The 24084-nt window shown below is 39.5% G+C and overlaps 1 protein-coding gene and 1 long non-coding RNA gene across 2 annotated transcripts in view; one reads left to right on the forward strand and one right to left on the reverse strand.

Moving 5' to 3' along the window:
• The window catches only part of TBX15 (T-box transcription factor 15), an 82305-nt gene that overhangs the window by 41127 nt on the left and 17094 nt on the right, over positions 1–24084 (forward strand). The window contains exons 3-7 of the mRNA XM_014058507.2: positions 5819–5920; positions 8592–8763; positions 10036–10203; positions 13450–13514; positions 21744–21841. Of these exons, the coding sequence (XP_013913982.1) occupies positions 5819–5920; positions 8592–8763; positions 10036–10203; positions 13450–13514; positions 21744–21841 (605 nt within the window). The remainder of the gene's footprint in view (positions 1–5818; positions 5921–8591; positions 8764–10035; positions 10204–13449; positions 13515–21743; positions 21842–24084) is intronic.
• Positions 20425–24084, reverse strand: part of LOC148045534 (uncharacterized) — a 36456-nt gene continuing 32796 nt past the window's right edge. The window contains exon 3 of the long non-coding RNA XR_015696780.1: positions 20425–20572. This is a non-coding gene — a long non-coding RNA (uncharacterized LOC148045534). The remainder of the gene's footprint in view (positions 20573–24084) is intronic.

The following is a 24084-nucleotide window of genomic DNA, read 5'->3' on the forward strand; positions in this document are numbered from 1 at the left end:
TGTTCTATTCTAGATACCTGAATCTCAACAGCAGAAGTTGGGAGAGTGAGGGGAGATCATCTTTTAAAAAAATCCTCTTCATTTTAATTCTGTTCAAATCAGTGATGGGTTTCAAAATTTTTAGAACCTATTCTGTAGGTGTGTCCGGTTTTGTGAGAGTGGCTTGACAGTCATGGCTGGGAGTGGTTTGGAAGTCATGTGACTGGCTGGGCATGGCCAACTTGTAAAATATGGTGGAACTCTTGCTTAGCAACCAAAATTTTGGGCTCAATTGTGGTCATGAGTTCTCTTTCTTCCCTTTTTTATTTATTTCCTTCCTTCCTCTTTCTTTCTTTCTCTCTTTTCTTCCCTCCTTCCTTTCTTGTCTCTCTTTCTACCTTCCTCTTTCTTTCTCTTTACTTCTTTCTCTTTCTCTTTCTCTCTCTCTCTCTCTTACTCTTTCTTTCTTTCTTTCTTTTCAAAGGGACACAATAGGTGGATCTAACTAGATGTTATGCACCATAAAATATATGGCACCTTACAAAGCTGGCCCACCAACTGAGCAACAGACACTTCACTGCTGTGAAAAAAGTATTCCTTGTATTTACATAATATTCCACCTTTTATAGGCTTTATAAACATATTTATTTCCATAAGAGAAGAGAGAGATCAGCTGGCAGAAGTGGGCTGCATTATTAATCTGAGGGGACAGCCAGCTTTACCTTTCCTTTTCATCCAAAGCTGGTGAAATAGTGGTTATTCTGAACTGGTGACAGAAAGGGATGAAGTGAGGGGCCAATATTTTTGTCTCTTGTATCCACGCATTATAAAGGCATTATTGCAGGTACCTTATTTGTCTGGATAAAAAGAACAGCTTGAGAGGAACAGACATTTCATCAACTCAGGTACCCTATCAGGTTTAATACCGTTTGGGCAGAGATAGCTAGGTAGATAGGTAGGTAGGTAAATAGAGATAGATAATGATATATATATATATATATATATATATATATATATATATATAGATAGATAGATAGATAGATAGATAGATAGATAGATAGATAGATAGATAGATAGATAGATATAGAGGAGGGAGGGAGGGAGGAAGTTCCATCTTCTGAATCCATTTTCCAGCATGGGAAATATTCTTCGAAATTTTGTAATGAATCCAGATGGATCCAAAAATACCTTTGATATTTACAGGGTGGACACCAATCACAATCTTTAATATGTCAACATTATAGAAAAATTAGTTGTTATAGTCCGTCATCTTATATCCAGAAAGGATCCTGAGATCAATTATATTTCCCCAAAGAGTCTATTCTTCCTTCTCTCCCCGGCTCTCTCTCACACACACCTGGTCTGGGCACATAGACAGTGGCGGTGGTGGTACAGCTTGCTTTAGCTCTCTGCCATCCCAGAACTGTGCTGCACCGGGAAGTTCTGCGCGGATGCGCCCCGCAGCAGCGGTGGTGGTTGCGGTGGGGGGAGAGCTTGCCTTGGCTCTCTGCCATCCTAGAACTGTGCTGCGCTGGGGAGTTCTCCTGCATGGATGCGCCTGACAGCAGCAGCTGTAGCAGCGCCGGCAGAGCACACCATACCTTCGGGGGCCCATTCTCCCAGCTGAATTAACTGCAATAGGCACTCCTGGCGGCGGAGTGCTCAACAGCAGTAAGACCCAGAGCCCATTCCTTCAAGCAGTGGTCCCTTCAAGCAGGACCTGAATTGGCCACGGGGCAGGCAGGGGGCCTCTGACGATCTCCCACCCTGGCAGCTGCCACATCACATTGTAGGCGCCCAGGGCAGCCTTGATCTCCGCCTTCCTGCTGCCTCCAGCCCCCGGCTCTACTGGGCAGCCGCTCCTTCATGTCCCATTGCAGTTGGCTTTCTCCTGGAGATCCTTCCTGGCTGGGAGAGACCTTCTGCCCCCAGCTGGCAAAACAGACATTTTCACAGTGGTGGCTGAAGCACAATCCTGGGCAGTCAGTTCCGTCTCCCCCTTCCCCAAGCAAGTCCTGTTGCTGCTGGAGTTGCTTTTGTTGAATCCAACGCAGCAGTGGGACTCTTGCCATTGCTGAGAGAATTGCTGGCAGCCACTTCTTGCCATCGCCATCATGCCAGATTCAGCAAAAGCGGCTCTAGCAGCAATGGGACATGCTTGGGGAAGGGAGAGCCGGAACTGACTGCCTGGGATTGTGGCTTCCATCACCGCTGTGAAAATATCTGTTTTGCCAGCTGGGAGGCTGGCAAAGAAACCTCAATTTCCCCATTGCCATCAAATGGTCCGTGCCCTCCCCATACAGATTGATGCTGCAGGAGGGAAGGAAAGAAGCTGGTGTTGGGGTAGAACCTTCCCTCCCCCTCCAGAGAGCCCATGCCAGGACACAGGAGGCAAGCTGGTTTGAATGTGGGCAAGTGGGTGGTTTGGGGCCGGCACCTCCTTCACTCATTCAGGCAGGTGGAGAAAGGAAGGAGGTGCGTGATAAAGCACCTCTGCCACTAAGGGCGAAAGGAGCACCTCGGCTATTGCGCACCTCCTTTCTTTCTCTGCCTGCCGAACAAGCGGAGGCACTGCTGCCCACCTGCATGTGTTCAACCAGGCCACCTCCTTTCTCCCCACACGGGTGCTCTGAAGGGGAAGAGAAGGTGTCTCCCTTACCTTGTGGCACAGTTCCGGGATGGCTGGATATTCTTTTTTTCACCAGTACAGGGGTGTAGTCTTGAGCCCTGTCTTCCTGCCATCTCCAGTCTAGCCCCACGCAATCTCCCTGCCATCCCACTGACCTGGGGACACTCCTGGCTGCAGTTGGCATCCTCCTAGCGATCCTTCTTGACTGCGCCCCAGAGCAGTCACATGGCAGCAGTGCGTGGGATGCTGACTTACCCAGGGTTCACCTGGACACACAGAGAGGAAGGATCGGCAGGAGAAATCCAACTGCTGCCGGCAATAGGGCACAAAGGAGCAGCTGCCCAGCAGCTGCCACGTCCCGTTGCAGGTGCCCAGGGTGTCCTCTATGTCCCACCTCCCTGCTGCCTCCAGCCCCATTCAACCTCCCCACCAACCCACTGACATTGGAACACTCTGCTGGACGGCCTTTCCTTCGCATCTGGTTGCCAGCTGCAGCCGCGTCCCGGCAGGTGCTTCACCCCCAGGGCATTCACATGGCAGTGGTGCATGGGCTGCTGACCGTCCCAGCACCTGCCCGGTTGCTTCTGGAGGGGGCAGGAAGATGGGCAGCATTCCCCCACACCTCCCCAGCCACCTGCAGCCTCAGAACCTCGGCTGGGCAGGCAAAGGAAGTGGGTGGGTGGGGCAAGCATGGTGTGGATGGCCCAAGTGAGCGAGTGGTGACCAGGAAGGCAGGGGGAGCAAGTAGTGGGGGGCAGGCCAGGGGAGGGGCCATTCCGGTACGGAGCCTCCGGAAGCCCCAGTACGGGAAGGCATGCTAAATTTCACCAACCGGTATGCCCGTACTGGTGCGTACTGGCTGAAACCCACCCCTGGTTCAAATGCATTATAAGCATACACCGCACTGTTGGGTAGAAAAAAGAACCTATTCCTTTTGACATAATGAAGGCTATTGGAGGAGGGAATAACTGCAAGCACCATCAGATTACACAACACAGATAGAGTAGCGTGCAGTTGTGTGCTGAAATAAAGGTAAACTCAGCATGACACTATTTTCTTACCCATTTCACATATCACATATCACGGTGATATTTTTGTTTCAAGTCAAATGAAGTTATTAAGGGCACATGTACATAATCTTTCTTTACCCACAGGGTTGTCAGTAATGAATCAAATCAAACGATTAAATGTGATCTCAGAGTTTCTAGGATGAAAGCATTTGAAAAAAATAATAAAAGGTGCCCTGTAATATACTGACTAAAATTGCAAATGAGCTAAGATGGAGGGGATGTATGCAGGGGAGCAGGCAAACCTTAGGAGTAAAACTAAAATTGGAGGGAGCTTGTGAAACCACAAGGCTTGAAAATACATTCATTTCTTCCTTGCATCCTGCAGGAGAAATAGTCACAAAATGAAAATGGGTGGTGAAAATTAACACCATTTATATATTTATTGGGTTTTGGCTGTGAGAACAGTCACATCATTTGGGTGCAATTTGGCTCATTCTTCTATCATTGAGGTATTGCTTGGGGGAAGAGGAATTGCTTATGTCATGTAAAATGACACTGACCACACAGAAAGAACGTAAGATTATCACAGGTTTGCTGAGCAAGCATAATGCTTCAGGCTTTAGTTGGCCTTTGCAAGATATGACATAAAGTCAGCATCTTTCTTATGTTCATTCCCCTGTTATTCAGCAGTAAAATGCAGAAGACAGTTCCATCTGCCATAGCTGTCAGCCACTCATTATTCCTCCTGCAGGCTAACAGTGAAAAGACTGTAGCTGACCATTTTTGAAAACTATCTTCATTGCAAATTATTATTTAATGCAAAATATTATGTGATTAGATAGATGATACAAATGATGTACATCACCTTAGCTGTCAGCATGGCTTCAGAAACATTGTTATTTGGAAGCAAACTCTGCAGTATAATTTTATGTATTGCCTCTGAAGTCCACTGAATGAGGCCTGGAGGACTAATGTTTTAAAAAAGAGAATTGTTACTCTGAGAGGGAAAAAATGCATCTCTTTTTTCACATTCCTTTTCTTGTAAGAAAACCACACATGAAGCTGACAAGGGATTTAAGATAATTGCAGAAACCCAGTTATCAAAACAGTGTGTATGCACAATAGTGACCTCAGAGACCAATGTTTTTAGAACAGCTAGGAAACAAGACAACTGCATCTTTTTGATAAAACAAGGCAGATATTTGTTTATCACTCATACCTGATGGACAGAGCATTTGTGAGAGAGGAAAGAGTGAGATAATACCTTAAAACAGTACATTGGTGGACATTAACAGCAATTAATGCAAACAATTGCTATATTGTAACTATTTTTTCAAGTTGAAGGGTACACATGATTTTACATAGAATAAAATACCCAGGGCTATACTTCAAACAATAGTTTGGACCAAGAAGCAAAAAATAAATGTTTTAATTTAATTTTTATGTATATTTAAATAAGAATACTGTAACTTAATTAATGATTAATTATCATGTTGATAATTCTAGCCTTAGGACTTCAAATTTTCCAAGATGTACAAATATCAAAGTGAGACCATGTCTTAGGCATCAAATGGTTCCATCTTGGATTGTCAAACCTGTTTAAAATATGGGTGGTCAAATAAGCAGTTTTGGCTGAGGCTACTCTGAGTTTAGATATTATGATAAGGCCATCAGATGTGGGCTTCATCCCCCCCAAAAAGGAAAAAAAAAGAAAGTAATTAAAGATGGAAGGGCAGAATAAAGAAAAAGCCAAACTATCAATTAATAGGTAATATATTAAATATACTGTGTGAATAAACAAATTGAATCATTCTGTGGCATTGGCTTGCCACATTCTTCTAAGATGTACAGAAAAAACATGAAATCTTATATGCGTACTTCTGTCTCTAATCCAAAATTGTGATTCTGACCCAAAACCTTGGAATCTGTACAACGGTAGTACAAAATAAGGGACAAGATGCAGCAATGAGACCAATATATAGTTGTTTCACTTAATACATTCCATGAATTACTTACTTACTTGCATATGTATATATGTATATATGTATACATACATTTATTTATTTGCTGCCCGTTTCAATTCAAATTGACTCTGGACAGCTTACAAGATAACTTCTTAATTTTGGGACATTTCGGTCTCAGCAAAGGGAGCTCTTACTGCAATCATATTTCTTTGCTCATCCCTCCCTCTTTTTTGCAGAAGAATGTTTCCTGCAATGAGAGTGAAGATTACAGGATTGGACCCTCACCAGCAGTATTACATAGCCATGGACATTGTACCTGTGGATAACAAGAGATACAGGTAAAGATCAAGTTAACTGGGAAATGTTTAGAAGTTAGAACAAAATTTTCCAAAATTCATAATAAGACAGTATCTTATTTCAGATCTTTTTCATGGATATGATCTTCATCTACCTGAGAAATTATCTTTCTCCTGAGTGTTGGACCAAAATGGTCATTGATGGTTAACATAAAAATAGCTACCTAAGCATAAGGATATGCCTTATAATATCTGCTAAGGATATTTTATTATTCACCATAACAATAAGAACATTGATATTTTCTAAAGCTAGTCTTAGAAAATAAGGCAATATAAACATTTGGAGAAAAGGAGTAAAAAAAAGCAGATTAAAAATTATAATGAATATATTTTTAAAAAAAGAGGAGTAGGGTCTTCTTAGGGTATTGCGTAAAAACAGGATGGAACAACTGATGACCTCCTTTTACCTCGGTGAGAGCCGAGGTGGCGCAGTGGGTAGAGTGCAGTACTGCAGGCCACTTCAGCTGACTGTTATCTGCAGTTCAGCGGTTCAAATCTCACCGGCTCAGGGTTGACTCAGCCTTCCATCCTTCCGAGGTGGGTGGACCCAGACTGTGGGGGCAATATGCTGACTCTGTAAACTGCTTAGAGAGGGCTGAAAGCCCTATGAAGCGGTATATAAGTCTAACTGCTATTGCTATTTACTGGTCCACAATAGAAAGCATCTTCACTTACTGCATCACAGTATGGCATGCTGGTTTGACAGCTGCGGATAGAAAAACATTACAGAGGATGGTGAGCACAGCACAAACCATCATGGGCTGCCCCCTGACACCACTAGATGAGATCGCTATGGCTTGTTGCCTTAGAAGATTGAGGACTCACACCCTGGTCAGCACTTCTTTACCCTCCTACCACTGGGAAAGAGATATAGAAGCATAGCCAGCTGGGCTGAAGAACAGTTTTTATCCGCCGGCTGTCAGACTCCTGAATGTGAAGTAATATCATAACTAAGTAGTACGATGGACATGCAGGGCAGACACAACGTGTAACATGTTCACACTGTTGTAATGGGACTGGGTGTTTATTAATATGATTAATTGGTTTTGGGATATATTTTTTTGTCTTCACTGTGAGTTGTATTGTGTTGGGGTTGTGTGCACTGACGGAGCTCAACCAATCTCATTGTACATATGTTGTTCACTGACAATAAAGAATCATTATTATTATTAGTAGGATTAGGGGCAAGCAAGGCAATGCTGAGCCCATTTGCTAGAAAGAATTTGGAGAAAGAATGGGGAAACAATCCAGAGAGGCATGTCAAACATGGCATACTTCTTATCCATAACCAGGAAGGATATAGTATTTGATCAGTCACTGAGCTTATCAGCTGAAAAGGTGACATCTTGAATTCAAGTGATGCACGACAGGGTGAGTTACTTGTCCCAGCTTCTGCCAATCTAGCAGTTTGAAAGCATGCAAATGCGAGTAGATAAATAGGCACTACTTTGATGGGAAGGTAACAGCATTCTGTGTGCCTCTGTGTATAGTCATGACCATGGAAGCATCTTTGGAAAATACTGGTTTCCTTGGCTAAGACCTAGAAATGAGCACTTCCCCCTAAAATTGCACTTGACTGTACAGGGGAAATGTTCACCTTTTACCTTTACGAATTGAATGGTTTTAGATCTTTCAAGCTGTTTCCTACCTGCTCAACTTTCTTGTTTGGTCCAAAAAGCACTACAGAATGTATCATATGAAGTATGAAATGAAAATATAAGCTTAGATTAAAAACTGTTTGAGAAGAAATACAATAAAGTAAAATACAAATCTACCGTACTTCTTAATAACAACAAAACAAATGTTATGTCAGCAGCCCCAGTGAAGCAATTTTCATGGGAATCTGGCTTCTTAAAATAAGTAAACATATAGTGTACATGTATATAGCTTTTATCTTTCTTTCTCTGTGATTACAAATTCATCTACAAAAAAGTATTATAGATTGAACAAGGATTTTATGTCCTATTTGTGGCTCTAGAGCCCTTAATGGATCTTTGCCTGATTCAGATCATTAGAGTTTGTTCCTTTGTTCCAGTCCATCTGGGTTTCACTCAGCTTCCTCAGACATCTCCCTTGACAGAGTATAAGTATACTTAGCTTATGTATTCAGCTATGCTAACTTGGTAGTTTGGGCAGGAGGTAATATGAATATTGTGCCCTTGGTATTTACTGAATGCAGTGATCACAAGAAATATAGCAGCAAGTGTCATTATAAAAAAGTTTAGAGAAGAAACAGAGAAGAAACAAGAGAAGAAATCATGGATTTCCACAATTTAAACTGAGAAACACAAGCACCTGGATTGCAGAGGAAAATAGAATTGTCTGCAAACAATGAAATATTTCCTAGTGTGTCTAAAGATTTCCATCTGGTATTAGTAGGGTTAACCAATTAACCTGCCCAATTGTGCAAAGTTTTTAGGGGATAGTAATCGGAAAAGAGGATTAATAGAGAGGCAGAAGTGAAGAAGTATTTCCAGGTATCACCTGAGTCCCATTACAAACAAACAGAGGATATTGTTTCCTTCCTGTGCAAATAATCTGACATCTTGAATGCTGTTTGATGGGTGACAAGGAAATAAAAAAAAATAAGGGAAGGGGGGGATTTGCTCTTTAAGTAATACAGCTTTCTCCCTCCCATCTTTACTTCTCCCAGGTATGTGTATCACAGCTCCAAGTGGATGGTAGCGGGAAATGCTGACTCTCCTGTGCCTCCGAGGGTCTATATTCACCCTGACTCACTGGCATCTGGAGACACCTGGATGCGGCAAGTTGTCAGTTTTGATAAACTCAAACTGACCAACAATGAGCTAGATGATCAAGGCCATGTAAGTCCCAAAGGGTTGTATTCAATTTTCAGTAGATGTCCACTTAGCTTTGCCCTTTCCAGCTCTCAGTATTGCCTGTTTCACTCGTCTTCATTCTCCAAACAGTATCTGTTCACAACATTAGTGCCACTTTCTTACCTCTCTTGAGGTATTCCCCTCTTCCACTCTGTTGTATGTATACATTTATGCATGCAGAGAACCAATTTGGTGTAGTGGTTAACAGTCTAGGCTAGAAATTGGGAGACTAGTGTGTTCACAGTAGGCACAAAATGAGCTGGGTGACTTTGGGCCAGTTACTTTCTCTCAGCCCTAGGAAGTAGGCAAAGATGAACCCTCTCTGAAATCTTGCTAAGAAAACTACAGGGACTTCTCCAGGCAATTGCCAAGAGTCCACTGATCTGAAGGCATGTACAAATACACATAAAGTATTTCCTTAACTAGTTAGCTAGTTTATTTGATTATTTATCAAATGTATTTATTTATTTATCCATCAAATAATGTATAGCACACACATTATCTTATGAATGTGGCATACAATACAAACAAAACAATTTAATTAATCTTAAAAACCACTTCTATTAAAAACGTAATCAAAACCATGGGAGAGTAGATTCAAGGTCTTGCATACAATATAACCATTTCAGGGGCTCCCCAGTTCCATGGGATCCCCAAGCCTGGCAACAAAACCAAGTTTTAAGGGATTAAAGGAACATCAATCCTCCTTGATGGGGATGATGTTCCTCAGGGTGGGTGCCTGGCCAAGAAGGCTCTCCTTCTGGGTCCCATCACCTAGAACAGGGGTCTCCAACCTTGGCAACTTTAAGACTTGTGGACTTCAACACCCAGAGTTCCTCAGCCAGCAAAGCTTGGCTTTGAAGTCCAAAAGTCTTAAAGTTGCCAAGGTTGGAGACCCCTGACCTAGAACACTAGACAGGACCTGTAATATGCCGCTCATGTAAGAGCTGAGGAATAGTTAGGTATAACTGGGGGTGGGGTCCCTCAAAAACCCTCTACAGAGATTCTCTTCATAAAACTATCTCTATCGTGAATATGCTGATATTGTCAGCCCAAATTAGATAGCAGCCTCATCCCATCCCTTCCTGCAATGAACTCTTCAAAAAGTAGAGCTCCAAATTTTGCTCTCCCTGGATCAGTAATCTATGATTTGAAGTGTCCTTCTTAGTTATTGATTTCCAAATCTTAGTGCCAATCTTTGTTTTGAAAATAATGCATTCAAATGATTCTCTTTTCTTGCTTGTTTTTTTTTAAAAGATAATCTTGCATTCAATGCATAAGTATCAGCCACGCATCCATGTTATTTGCAAAGACTTCAGCAGTGACTTGTCTCCTACAAAACCAGTCCCCACAGGTGATGGGGTGAAAACCTTCCATTTTCCAGAGACCGTCTTTACCACAGTTACCGCTTATCAAAATCAGCAGGTAATCAAAAATGAACCATGCAAGCTTTTTCCTGTCACAGCACTAGCTTTGATCCTACATTTAGAGCAAGAAGGTGTGCTCTTTGACACCCTTTTATTTAAGCGATTTTTATTTTTTATTATCATTATTGTTTTTAATGCTTTTATTGGAAATGGCTGTCTTTGTCCGTAATTTTAAAAAAAAAGATTGATCAGCGATCTTAAAATGAGCTAGAAAATGCATAGTATTCATGAACAGAATCTTTCTCAAAAATATGCTCATCTTTTAAAATCAAAAAGTAGATCTGTACTATGTTTGCCCTACATTCTGACCCAGCTCCCTCTCTTCTGTATCTAGTTGACAAATAACATTCCTCTGAGGACCAGAGATATTTGTGGGAAGTTAAGACCATCCTAACCAGGATTGGAAAAAGGCATCTCTTCATTTATGCTAGTCTTACAGCTTGGGTGGTTAACAAGTTTTGCAACAGCGTAGTATTCGTTCTGAGTTTACAACTTCATGAGTTTGAATCAGATTAAAGGTTTACTTAAGATTAGATTGTAAAGAAACAAAAGGGGATCAGGCAAAACCAACAAGAGAAAATGGTGAGAGGGAGATCAGTAACTGATCCTGAAGCCATTTTGGTATTACGTCTACTCCAGTGGTGGGATTCAAAATTTTTTTAGTACTGGTTCTCCAGAACTGGTCAGAACCTGCTGACCCCTGGTCTACTCATCGCTGCAATGTGGAAACAGATTGCAGACATGTAAATGGACATATTCCCATCGGCTATAAAAGTTCCTGGGAGGGTAAACTCAAGGCCATCTCACAGATTAAATAAACATGGACAATACTGATTTCCCAATTTATGTTCTGAAAAAACATAAAATCGAGTGATAAACTTTAACTTTTTCTCCTTTTTTCCTATAAAATCGAAGTCAGATTTGTATATTTGATGATGCACAATGTAAAGAAAGTTAATGGAAGCCAAGTCGAGCATTATTATTTATATTTCAACAGTTTCAGATGGGAAAGTATGACTTTAGGTGGCATAAATCTGTTCTATAATTCAGATCGCACTGTTGAATAGCTGAAACATGTTCAGATCATGATATTTTTAAGACCTTCAGGTTGCTAGCACAGTAACATTCCTTTCACATATGAAACAAAGTATTAGTAAGGAAAGGTTACTTACTTTCTAGAAGGTTAAGTTTACTTAGGACTTGATTTCAATTAGGACTTAATATCACATACTGTAACTTAAATTTTATGTTTGTTCTGGTAGGGCATGATAAACAGATGTATATCATGGGGAGCAGGGGAGAACTCGTCTCACCCTGGAATCTGGCTGAGCTGGATATGTTTAGGATGTCACTTGCTTAGTTTTTTGATTCCTGGAAACCTGTCTGCTTGCAACTGCATTTCACTTTGGCTGATGTGGTTTAATATCAGATGGTATTATTAAACAATATCAATCAATAGTTTTTGACTTTTGATAGCATCTTCCATGAACCTACTAATGAGTTTGGGAAATGGATCTATAAATTATGATTCATGGATGAAGAAATACATAAACAATTTGCTTTAAATTGGAAAGAGGAAAAATAGTAAGTATAGTTCCATTGCAATAGATCAGTAGACTGGTGATCTAAAATTATAATATAGGATGACATATTGAAAGAAAAGGCAGGTGGGAAGAATTCACTGTATTCCTGAGGCTGCATTCCTCAGAGGAACAAAATTTGTTATAAATCAGAACCATTGGACAATTACAAGATCACTGTCAAAGTTCCAATTGACGAACCCAACCAAGTCAGCATTCCGAGATGTACATTTTTTCTCAAAGAACTGTTTTATTGAGTATATCATTTTGGCACACATGAAAGCAAAACCAACTCCAACAATTTTCCACGGTTTTAGTATAATTAAAGAATAGATAACTCCCTCCCTCATTGTCACAGGATACATTGTCCAATTAGATGTTCTGGCATCCCCCTGGCGACTCCTTCCAGGCTCTGTCCAGCACCTGTTGAGATGACCTTGGTTCCAATGGGATGATTTGTTGTTATTGCCTGATCTGACATTCCAACCTTTCCGCCGCCCCCTCCCATACTGTGTGGCAAGTTGAGAAATGGAAAGATGGCTGCTGCAAGTCTGATCGGTTTCGAAGTTGATGATCACCTGTAAATATGGAAACTCATTTCTTTGGAAGAACTCCAGATAATCTTGATCTAAATATCAAATATCTGTCTGTCCGTCCATCCATCTTAAATACTGAATGGCTTTTGCAGAATATAAAGAAAATATTTTTTACAATTTATAACTTCCATGGATATTGAGATCACTACCTTGGATAAGAGATTGCAGGGTTGAGAACTACAAAGGATAGCAATTGTCTGAGGAGCTCGCCCTGAGCTATGGAATGAATCTCTTGTATTGCAAATAGAGCACTAAAAACCCATTGGTTATGTTCTGAAACATTAGTTGACAGCAGAGACAATATGTTTTTAATTTACTTAGAAAACATGTTTAACTTCATTTTGGCAAGGCAAGAAAGCAGTTTGAATGCAGTCTTGCATGCTTGGATAACAATAAAATGTCTAAGAATGGAATTAATATATTTTCATATCATTCAGAATGGAACAATATAGTTCATATCATTTTAGTAACATTCTGAGTTAATCTCTCCACCCCCACCCCCATCATGAGTTTCTTGCATTAAAGGAACCAAAGAAAGGTTATGGGTCATGTGGGTTAGCCCTGCTGTCTGTCACACCCAGATGTATTGACCTTTGCCTCCTGCACTTTTGATTCACTTGGAAAACATCTGTGTATATGTATTAACAAATCATCTGCACTAGAGAGTTTATATCTTTCTTCACGATGTGACTGAGCTCCAGTTTAAATACATGGATGACTTGTAAATTTTTCAACTGTCAAGAAATTCAAAATCACAGATGCTCATTTGGGAGATGAAATTTATTTTAACATTCCATCTGAAACTGCATTTGTTATTCATATAGCAGTGTAGTTACTGTATACATAGTATTGTTCAAAGTCCCTGCCCTAGAAGTTGGTGCTAGATTTCATAAATAAAGAAACAGTAAAAGGGGAAAGTAAGGAGCAAGCGGAGTTCCATAAAATCAGATAGCTTGGAGATAAGGTTGAATAAATTAATTGTTTCATTGGCAATGCAATAAGAAAGGAAAGTTTACAATGATGAATAAGATATTCACTATGGAATCTGAATCATTTTCTGTCCCCCAGATTACCAGGTTGAAAATTGACCGAAATCCATTTGCAAAAGGGTTCAGGGATTCTGGAAGAAACAGGTAAGAAAATTCATTCAAGTCTTCCCTTCTTAGCATGCCAATTTCTTCTAGGTAAGTGGATGGAAGAGATGATATCTCCTGCTATGGGCAGAGGATTGGACTAGAAGACCTCAAATGTTTCTTCCAACCCCATGATTCCACCTCCATGCACAACATATTGAAAGTGAAAATGCTTTGCAACCAACACTTATGGCAACATGTTTGCTTTTGAGTTCATACCTCTTACAGTGAAACTTTTCTTAAGGCAGTTTAGAAGCAATGACACAGTAAATCCAGAATCCTATAGGGACAGACACAGTCCAGCAACTTTATGCTTTATGATTTGTGCATGAGTTATTCAATTTTTTCACCACTGTGTGGTAGCATGGTGGTTAGAATGAAGCACTGCAGTTCAAGCCTGACTGGCTCAAGATTGACTTAGCCTTCCAACCTTCTGTGGCCAGTAAAACGAAGACCTAGATTGTTGGGGGAAATATGCTGACATTTCTGAACTGCTGTAATGCTGTGAAGCACTATGGAGTGGTTTATAAGTCTAGGTGCTAAGAGCTATTGCAGTGAGAACAACAGTGCTATTATAATAACCAGGTTCCACTGGAAAAGTAAACCAAAATTTCCTGCTTTAGAGTTCTGCTTCTATGCAATATTTAGCCAAGCAAGGTGTATTTAATATCTGTAAAAAAATTGCATTAAATCTATTGATGGTAAAATTAATGTAATGCTTAAAATGGTATACTGCTATTTGCAAAGCTGTTTTCTCAGAGTTCAATATAGTTATCATTTGTGACGGGAATTAATCTTTGGTAATACATCTTTTGTAAATATTAATGTAAGTTTTGCTCTCTAGCCAAATATAAAGTCAGGTAGATTTGTATGGGTTGGCTGCACTGCTAACCAATTCCCAGTCATATACTTCTAAAGAACGAATACAGCAAACCTCATTGCATTTTTTCCCCATATTTTGAAATACATTGCCTTACAGAATAGACTTGTCCATTTAATTCATCTGAACCTATGCTGGGTATCAATAAACTGCATCTAAACCTTGTTCTGCCTCTCACTTTACTTGCTTTAACTCTCTCAGGCACCTTTTTAAATTAAAGTCTGTCTTGCCTCTTAAAAGTTATTATTCTGAATTGAGGCTATTAAAACAAAGGAAGGGTTAATTTCATTATTTGTGCAAATTCAGAGGTTACTGGCTAAATTCAGGCTTAGCTGAATGAAATCCCCAGAAGGTCTTCATGTATTACATTTGGACATTTTCCTACAAATTCTAAGAATCATGGTAACTTGTGGCTCATTCATTTTAGAAAGGATCAGTAACTGAAACTGAATGCTTTGCTGATACAAAACTGAACTGAAATATTGAAGATTTTAAGATTATCAAAAAGAGTAAATGGAACCAGGTCCCAGACATGAAGCATTTAAATGATTTGGGCTCTGTGAGGAACAAGTACCAAAATGGTGCTGGAGGAGTGGCTTATCCAAGGCTGTAACTCTTCAGGGTTTCCCAAAATAATCAGATGCTGTCTGCAGCAATGCCCAGGCACTTAGAGGCTGACAATTAAGAAGTTCCGATGATAATATCCTAAGCCTGCTAATCAGACACTCCTTGATTTACAACAATTGGGACTGGAATTTTGATGGCTAAGTGATATGGTCATTAAGCAAGTCATCCTGTGATTGGAAATGATTTTATGACCATTTTTATCATTGTCATTAAGCAAGCCACATGGTTGTTAAGTGAATCTGGCTTCTCTAACTGACTTTGTTTGTCAGTAGTTGGCTGGGAAGGTTGCAAATTGTGATCATGTGGCAGCAAGATGCTGCAACTGTTGTAAATGTGATCCAGTTGCCATGTGTACAAATTATGATCACATGACCAGGGGGTGGTGCAAAGTTGTAAATTTGAAGTCATTTTATCTGAGGCCATTATAAGTTTGAAACATTGTTGAATAAATGGTCATAAGTTGAAGATATTCTCAGAAGACAAACTACAATTACAGAATTTTTTAAAGAATGAAGGGCTCCATGTTTGCAAATCAACAGATTTAAGCATATGGTATAGCAGTGTTTCCCAAACTTTTGACATATGTGTACCCCTTCTATAATTTTCGTAACGCTGAGTACCCCTCATAAAAAACATATGCTTTAATAAAAATCAAAATATATTTATTTTTTTATTTTTTTGGTACATATGCAAAATAAACGAAAGTTATATTATAAAGAACATTTATTTGATTCAATGAGAAGGATGAAATTGTTTATGTTGAAATGACAGATCATCATAATTTGGTTCCCTGGTTGTTAATTTTAATCTGAGATGCGGTTCCACGTCCAATAGTCTGTTCCTTTTTTTCGACTTAATGTCTACAAATGCAGAAAAAGCAACTTCGCATAAATATGAAGTTGGAAAAGGCAAGATGTATTTCAGTGGATATTCCCACGTGATCCCCACCAAACTCCGGTGCAACGCGTACCCCCACCAAACTCTTCCCGTACCCCTGGGGGTACGCGTACCACACTTTGGGAAACACTGTAGTATAGCTTTGTCCAGGATATTCCACTGTTCTCTTTTCTTTCAGTTGCCACCATTTTATGGATGGCCATTTGTAAAATCACCAAAAGTCTAGGTTTTTATTCTCTATTCTTCTCCTAATTGCAAAATTTCTACCAATACAGAAGTATTTACATACATATGTTCAGACTCACAGTTGGAAGTTGCCACAAGGAAGTTCCACCATTTTATTTATTTTTCATTAAAAGTAAGAGTTTGTGGCTATGAAACAGCAGTCAGGAGAGGCATTAAAGAAGAGCAGCTGCTCTTAACTTAAAATGACCCATAAAAATGCTTTTGACTCCATAGAGGGAACCAAGGATCACAAAGATGAAAAACAATAGTGATAATTTATCTTCCATTACCAATTTTTGTTCCTTTTAAATCTCTCTCTCTTTCTCTGGTCATGCTTTCTGAGTGTGAAATAGGAGTACCTGTATCAAAAAGAGAATGCATTTTCCTTTTCTTTTTTTCATTAACCTTTTCTATTTAGTAATCTGTTTTTCTTCCTTTGCTGAAAGGGAGTTGAGGTCTGTTTTCTCTCCGTGTGTGGTTTTATTTTTTTAATTAGCTAAGTGTAGCATTTGTAAGGTGTGTAATAGGCATTCCTGACATGTTTGTTCATATAGTCCACTTATCCCATACAATCCTGTTAAATTGAATACTTCCCCCAAGGATTGGAATAGACTGAGACTTCCAATTCCTTTTAGGGCAGGGTTCACCAACCTTTCAGATCTCAGGGACCACTAAATTAATAATTTTAAATCTCGCAGACCACTAATATATATATATTTAAAAGTATTTAATGCAATATAAAAATGCAAATAATTTTTCTGTGGACCATCAAAATTTTCTCATGGACCACCAGTGAGTCCGTGGACCACTGGTTGGTGACCACTGTTTTAGGGCACTGAAAGGTGTTTTTTTACATTGAGTTTTCAATGCTTTTAAAATGTTTTTACTGCTTTCATTGTGAGTTATGGTATATAAAGTGGGTGGCCGAATAGGTTTCTAAAATAAATAAAACTTGTTAGTATAAAATATTTAGATACATAAATCAATTTTAAAAGAAATAAGAAGTGTATGATTGTGCACAGGAGCAAGGAAGAAATTACCTAATGTAATTTAGTCCTAGACTTGGTAGTTGGGCTTTGTATTTCTTCTCTGGCCATCAGAGAAGGCAAGTCCGTCTCCCAGAGTTGCAATATTACATCCTGTCCTTTCTAAACAATTAATGTACAGATCAGGAATTGCCTAATGTTAAAGAATGCTAGGTAACAGAATGATTTTTATTCATTTAGTTATTTTCAATTTCTACCATATTTATCCAAATACTTCAGGAGGTATATAGCATTAAAAAATGAAGCACAGTGATTAAAATTGATGCAACTAAATCAAAATCCAAACCAAAATCCATCCTTAAAATAATTAAAACTTTGGTGAAAGACACACATTACTGTCCTCTTCCTAAATTCTGGGACAATTGGAGCCAAATGTGTATATTTTTTTCTCACATAGCAACAGCCAAACGTTCAACAACAGAGTCTTCTTCTCAGGATCCTCTCTGACTGAGTAATTAGGTTGGTTCAGGTAATTAGCTCATAAGCCATCAAGGGCTTTAAAGTCAAAACTAGAACCTTACGCAGTACCTAGTATAATCTATTCCAACTATTAGGAGTCAGTTTACTTTTTTTAGAGCAGGCACCATGTGATTTCTGACTTTGGCTGCCATATTTTAAAGGTAAAGATAAAGATTCCCCTCGCACATATATGCTAGTCGTTCCATATTCTAGCGGGGCGGTGCTCATCTCTGTTTCAAAGCCGAAGAGCCAGCACTGTCCGAAGATGTCTCTGTGATCATGTGGCTGGCATGACTAAACGCCGAAGGCGCACGGAATGCTGTTACCTTCCCACCAAAGGTGGTTCCTATTTTTCTACTTCTATTTCTACATGCTTACGAACTGCTAAGTTGGCAGAAGCTGGGACAATTAATAGGAGCTCATTCTGTTACACGACACTAGTGATTTGAACTGCTGAAACGCCGACTTTTCTGATTGACGAGCTCAGTGTCTTAGCCACTGAGCCACCACCATATTTTACACCACCTCAATTTGTGGACATTTTTCAAGAGAAGCCCCCCAAAAGATGCACTATAGCATTTGAGTTATAAACCAAGGGACAGCTAACCACTAAGTCCAGTCTACTTTGGAAAGTGCTGTAGTTGCTACACTAGCTGTAATTGTTCTCATTGCTATCTGCAAATCAAATGACGCCTATGGGTCAAGGAATCTAGATTTTGAATAGGCTTTCTTGGGGAATGCAATTCCATCCAGATCAGGCTTCGATTCAGTCTTAGAGTTCAGTTTCCACTTTACTAGCAGCACCTTTGTTTTGCTTGGATTTAATTTCAGCTGAGTTTCCTACACAATTGCTCATGGTTCTTGAAAGTTTGGAACTCTTTCCCATTTATTTGTACAGCCTTTTTTCATATGTGAGCAATGGCTTTTCATTTAGTGAAATGATTTCATTAAACTCATACAGAGAAGTGAATCCAAAGTCCAGAATAAGTAAGGCAAATAATTATGAAAATTATGTGATTGGTGTAGCCTTAATATATAATGTAGAAATGACTTTTCCAGTTTCTTTCTTATTAATGTTGATGCTAAAAATTCTCCCTGACCTTAGTTTTCCATCCTGCTGTGCTGATCCAGAAGGATGCTTTGGTGATATATATTGAAGCCGTATCATTTTAGTAAGCGCTGGATTAGGCTATATTGTAGTTCACCAGTGGGGATAACATCATTTTTCCACACCGTTTTTTTTTCATCCATCTCCACTTTATCTATTTCCGCAAGTCTATCTCTCATTCATCTTAATCATTTTGAACATATATAGTTATAGTTTGTAAATGAAATGAGAATTCTCTTTTTTGCTATAAACATCTGGAAAAGTATTTATTAAAAATTAAATACAAGAGCATACTTTTGCAAGACAAAGTATCACACTGAATGTACATTTGCTAACACATTGCAAGGTCAAACTGAAACTTTAAAAAGAATTGGGAAATTATTTTCTACAAGTACTAAAGCATCCATGGCCCATATCTGGTTATTGAGCTTTTTGCAAAGATTTGGCTTGGCTTCATTTTGGAACATCCAAAATTATTTCTAAGCAATATGCTGATCACATGCTAAAGGACTGTTAAATACAAATCCTGATGTGATGCTAGGCCTTCATAACAAACAACCCATAGTAATAGATTTTTAAGTACAAGTCAAGGACTGGATATTAGAGATAAATCTCAAGTAATAAGCCAAAACTAATAGGATTTGCATGAGTGTGTGCTTTGCTTTCCATCATTACAGTATTAGAATAGCATTCTTACTAAGCAACAATCCCCAGTTTTTTGTTTTATTGCAAAGAGCCATTGTTGAAACAATGGACATGGATTTATGTGGAATATAAAAAGGCAAAAATAAATGAGATAACATTTTTTTAAAAAAAAAACACCACCTGGGTTTCCTTGTGGCCTTGCTTTCTAAAACTTGCTCACAAAGACTTAGTTTTAGCTTCATATACTCAAACAAATTCTTCATTTTGCAGAAAAACCTTTATTGCCAATTATTTCTTAGAACTCATTTCAATCTCATTTGAGAAGCTTTCCTTCATTGGAAGCTCATTTTTATCTGGGAAGGGCTGACACGTTATAATTATATACTTCACATACATGCAGTCCAGAACATGAAAGGCACATGTGTCTATGTAAATGTGCTGCTTTATGGGACATTTTATTCTGAAAAAGACTTTTAAGGGTCCAGACTTTATACAGGTGTTTTGGGGAAAGTCCCATTGAGTGCATTGGAGATATGGCATTTATTTCTGATCAGCTCTGTCTGAAAGTGTCAGTTGGGATCTTAGAAGGAGGTTTCAGAGAACAATGATGGTTGTAAGCAACAGGGAAGGAAGACCATATGGAAGGCATTACTGAAACAAAGAAATATATCAAATATCATTCACCATTTTTGTACCAAGGAATCCTTTTATAGTACCTGTTATTACAATGTAGTGGTCTTTCCCCTCCTTTGTGAAAATCAAACAACAGAGACCAAACTAGAATTGTGCATATTTTTCTCTTTTTTTCTTCCTTTCAGGCTATCATTAATAAAAGCATGAACAATAGAGTTTTCCATAGAATAGGCACCAGAATTGGAGTGTGTGTTGTATCTTAATCAATAGATTAATAGTATATCTGAGCCAAGTTATATAAAAGAGGTTTGTCCTTGGTTATATTCAATAATTTCCATGGAGACTCTGAACATCTTCTGTAGCTTTAGTAGTGACATGATATAATAGGGTTTTATGAACATCTGAATCATCTGGGTTACATTTAAATTTTGCTGCATTTTTCAGACAAAAAGTGGAAACACCGTATGCAAAGTTAAACAATACACACCAGTAGGCTCTGATGAGATGGATGAATACCTGTCTCCTGTAATTCCCCAATCTGAAAAAAGGAGAAATGTTGGCAAAGTGTATATTATCATATGACTATTATTATGCTGATTTCACATAAATCATATTTGAAAAGAAATGAATTAAAGTCTTGTTGCATCACCATATTTGTAGTACTTCTTGCTTTCCACTGTGTGAACTTTGGATATAATGGCTTCTGTTATCTTTAGCAATCTAAATATTTTTTGTATTACCTTCTTCTCATTGAGTTCTGGGTGGTCATTTTACTGAGAGAATATCTGTGATGAAACTTTCTGTATTCCTATTCCCAATTGCAGACATTTAGCAGCTAATACACCCTGGCAATTTCTCCATTCCTAAATTAACTATTAAAATCCTACGTTTATCAACTATATCCTTGCTTTCAGGCTGACTTTGGAATGTTATCTCCTGCTTCTAAGCTGCAACCCTCACCCATAGGTGGGTTGCTCCTGGTTCGGCCCAGATGGGGTGAAACAGTAGTGGTGGCAGGGGAGGCTCCGTCCACCTGCCCGGAAGCTTCTGCGCATGTGCAGAAGTGGTGTGTGCATGCACATGTGCACGAGCAAACGGGTAGCGCTGGGATTTGCAACTCAACTCTGCCCCCCCTCCCCCAGTGTTTTCATCAGCAAAGGCCTTTAGGGACCTTGAACTCCAGAAATGGAAGATGAGCATGTTCTCAAAGTTAATGAACCAAAAGAAAGAAAACAGAAGAGAGGAAAGAAAACAAACAACAAATGACTGAGTAATAGCAGAAGGTGAATTTCTCTCTCTTTTCTTAATACTTCTTTCTCCCAACTGTTATTTAGCATGAAGAAGCCATCCTGAAGAAGCCATTCCCAGTTCATCACTGCCCTTGATTTTGCTCTGTGGACATCATCACCTCCCTCATTCCCCCCATAAACTGCATTGAATTCTTTGTCTTGCTTCAGGTGGACATCTAGTTCAGACTTAACCTTCTGGGGCCATTTCACTTATGAATTGGGCCCAATTCTCTCTCATTTTCCAGAGGAAATTTGGAAGATGGATAGTCTGTTATTAGAAATGTAGGACGATAAAATTAATGGTTGTCGAGTTGGTAGAAAAAAATCATGCTTTTTCTTACTTGCTAAAGGAGAAATACATCTTCATTGATGTTTTTAACCTTCCTTCCCTCTTCTCTTCTTTTTTTCCCCATTTTGCAGAACTGGTCTGGAGGCCATTATGGAAACATATGCATTTTGGAGGCCCCCTGTGCGCACGCTCACCTTTGAAGATTTCACCACCATGCAAAAACAGCAAGGTGAGCCGCTTTTATAAGAGGCAGCAGACGGGTGGCAATGGAATAGCCTCAGAGTGTCATAAGAGACATCTGGCATCCAGCTGAATTCATGAAACTCCTAAGTCTCTTGACAGTCAGGCAAAGATATAAAACAGAATAGCCCAGCTACTAGTTTCAGAAATAGGGAAAAATTTGTAACATAGAGTTTCTATAGCCATTCAAAGGGGCTATTCTTATCTGGGCTACCTTCCCTGTGGTAGAGGGGAGTTCTGTTGCTTCACATACTTTCTGTTCAGATGTTTCCAAGCTAAACCCCAAGTTAGGCACAACTTTTTGTACCTGGATTAACTAGGAAAGCCTTCCTCTGCCTAAAATTTGAGAGTTGGTTGGATTCAACAATGATAAAAGTATGAACCAGGGGTGAAATTCAGCAGGTTCTGACAGGTTCTGGAGAACCGGGAGTGGAAATTTTGAGTAGTTCAGAGAACTGGTAAATATCATCTCTGGCTGGCCCCAGGAGTGGGGAGGGAATGGGGATTGTGCAGTATCCTTCTCCTGCCACGCCCACCAACCCACACCCACAGAACCGGTAGTTAAAAAAATTGAATTTCACCACTGGTATGAACCTGTATGACCTGGTTCATGAAGAGATTCATGCCTTTTTAAAAGCCTGTCTAATGAACCACCAGATTGAGTGCATAATGTTTTTTTTCAGCTGATCAATGGATGTTCTTCCAAGTAGTTGAGCTATTGCTACCTCCCATCCCATGCCATCTATAATTCTCTGATGATGTTGCTTGTTTGTATGTTTACGGTTTCTACCTTGCCTCCCTGCTGGGCCTGGCTACTTCTTGTCACTGCCAAGGAACATGGAGCACTGTTAGATGATCCCTTAGCAAAGGCCACTTCTGAAATAAACTTTTGCTCATATATTTCCCGGGAAAACTGGCAATATTTCCAGTCTGTTTGTCACAATATCTCTTGAGGATTTACATTCTTAAATAGTATAATATTCAGGGGTGAGATACTAAATGGTCACTGGAAAATCCTAACCCTGGTTAAGGGATCCCTGTCTTCTCTTGAGTGATAAGATGGCAGGAAGAAGCTAAGCTTCCCCCCCCACCTTTCCCTTGCTTTTAAGAATATTTCAGCAATTAAAGATTATTATGATTTATTCCTGAGTGTCCAGAAATTATACTCTATTGCAGGTGTTAAGAATTTTCTGCAAAACAAACTTCCCAGACCTTTTTTTTGCTTATTTAAAACATTATATATACTGACTTTTAATTAAATAATTAAAAGTACAAAATCAGATAAAGCAAGTGAGAAGCAATTTGAGACACTGCTGCAGAAAATTCTAGGCTTAAAAAAAAGTCACCAGGAAATTAAAATGATATTAAAATAATTGAAATCTGTAGCATAGATAAACTATTTAGGTTCTGAGAGGATGTATTAGACCCAAAAGCAATCTAGTGCCTGTAGGAATATGATCCCACCTGGCAGAATAGTATGTTCTGCTTTCCTCCACAAAATCTCCACAAAATCTTCCAGCCTACTGTAGTTCAGATAAGGAAGTGGGAAAGACACACTTTATTTTCTCAGAGTATATAGGATTGTGCAGTGCTGTGGATTCAAATACCAAAAAATATTTTGGATCAAATGGGCCTTTTTCTAGGGTGGTAAGCTGTGGAGCCATGCAGGAAAAGGCACAGTTAAGCTAAGCAATGCAGTCAGCAGCTACATTTGTACTTCAGTGCTGCAAAACATCTTTTTGCCTTTGAATGTTAAGAACACTTCCAAGTGGTACCAGTATGATTGCAGAATATCATCTATGGAACTGACTATGGAACACTTCGGTTCTATTAACGTGTTTCCCCGAAAAGACGACAGGGTCTTATTTTCTTTTTACCTACAAAATATAGCAGTAGACTTATATACCGCTTCATAGGGCTTTCAGCCCTCTCTAAGCGGTTTACAGAGAGTCAGCATATTGCCCCCAACAATCTGGGTCCTCATTTTACCCACCTCGGAAGGATGGAAGGCTGAGTCAACCCTGAGCCGGTGAGATTTGAACCGCTGAACTGCTGATCTAGCAGTAGCCTGCAGTGCTGCATTTAACCACTGCACCACCTTGGCTCTTAAATATGGCTTGGGCTTTATTATGGGGGGAGGGTTTATTGTTTTGGGGTTGCCGGGTGGCTGCTCTCTAGCGAGTGGGCTCCCAAAGAGCCCACTCACAACCTCACGGGCGGATGCCTGTGTTG

The sequence above is a fragment of the Thamnophis sirtalis genome, unplaced genomic scaffold (assembly GCF_051295495.1).
Source record: "Thamnophis sirtalis isolate CommonGarterSnake01/CBP01778 unplaced genomic scaffold, rThaSir2_p1.2 scaffold_5, whole genome shotgun sequence".
In the NCBI taxonomy this organism is placed as follows: domain Eukaryota; kingdom Metazoa; phylum Chordata; class Lepidosauria; order Squamata; family Natricidae; genus Thamnophis; species Thamnophis sirtalis.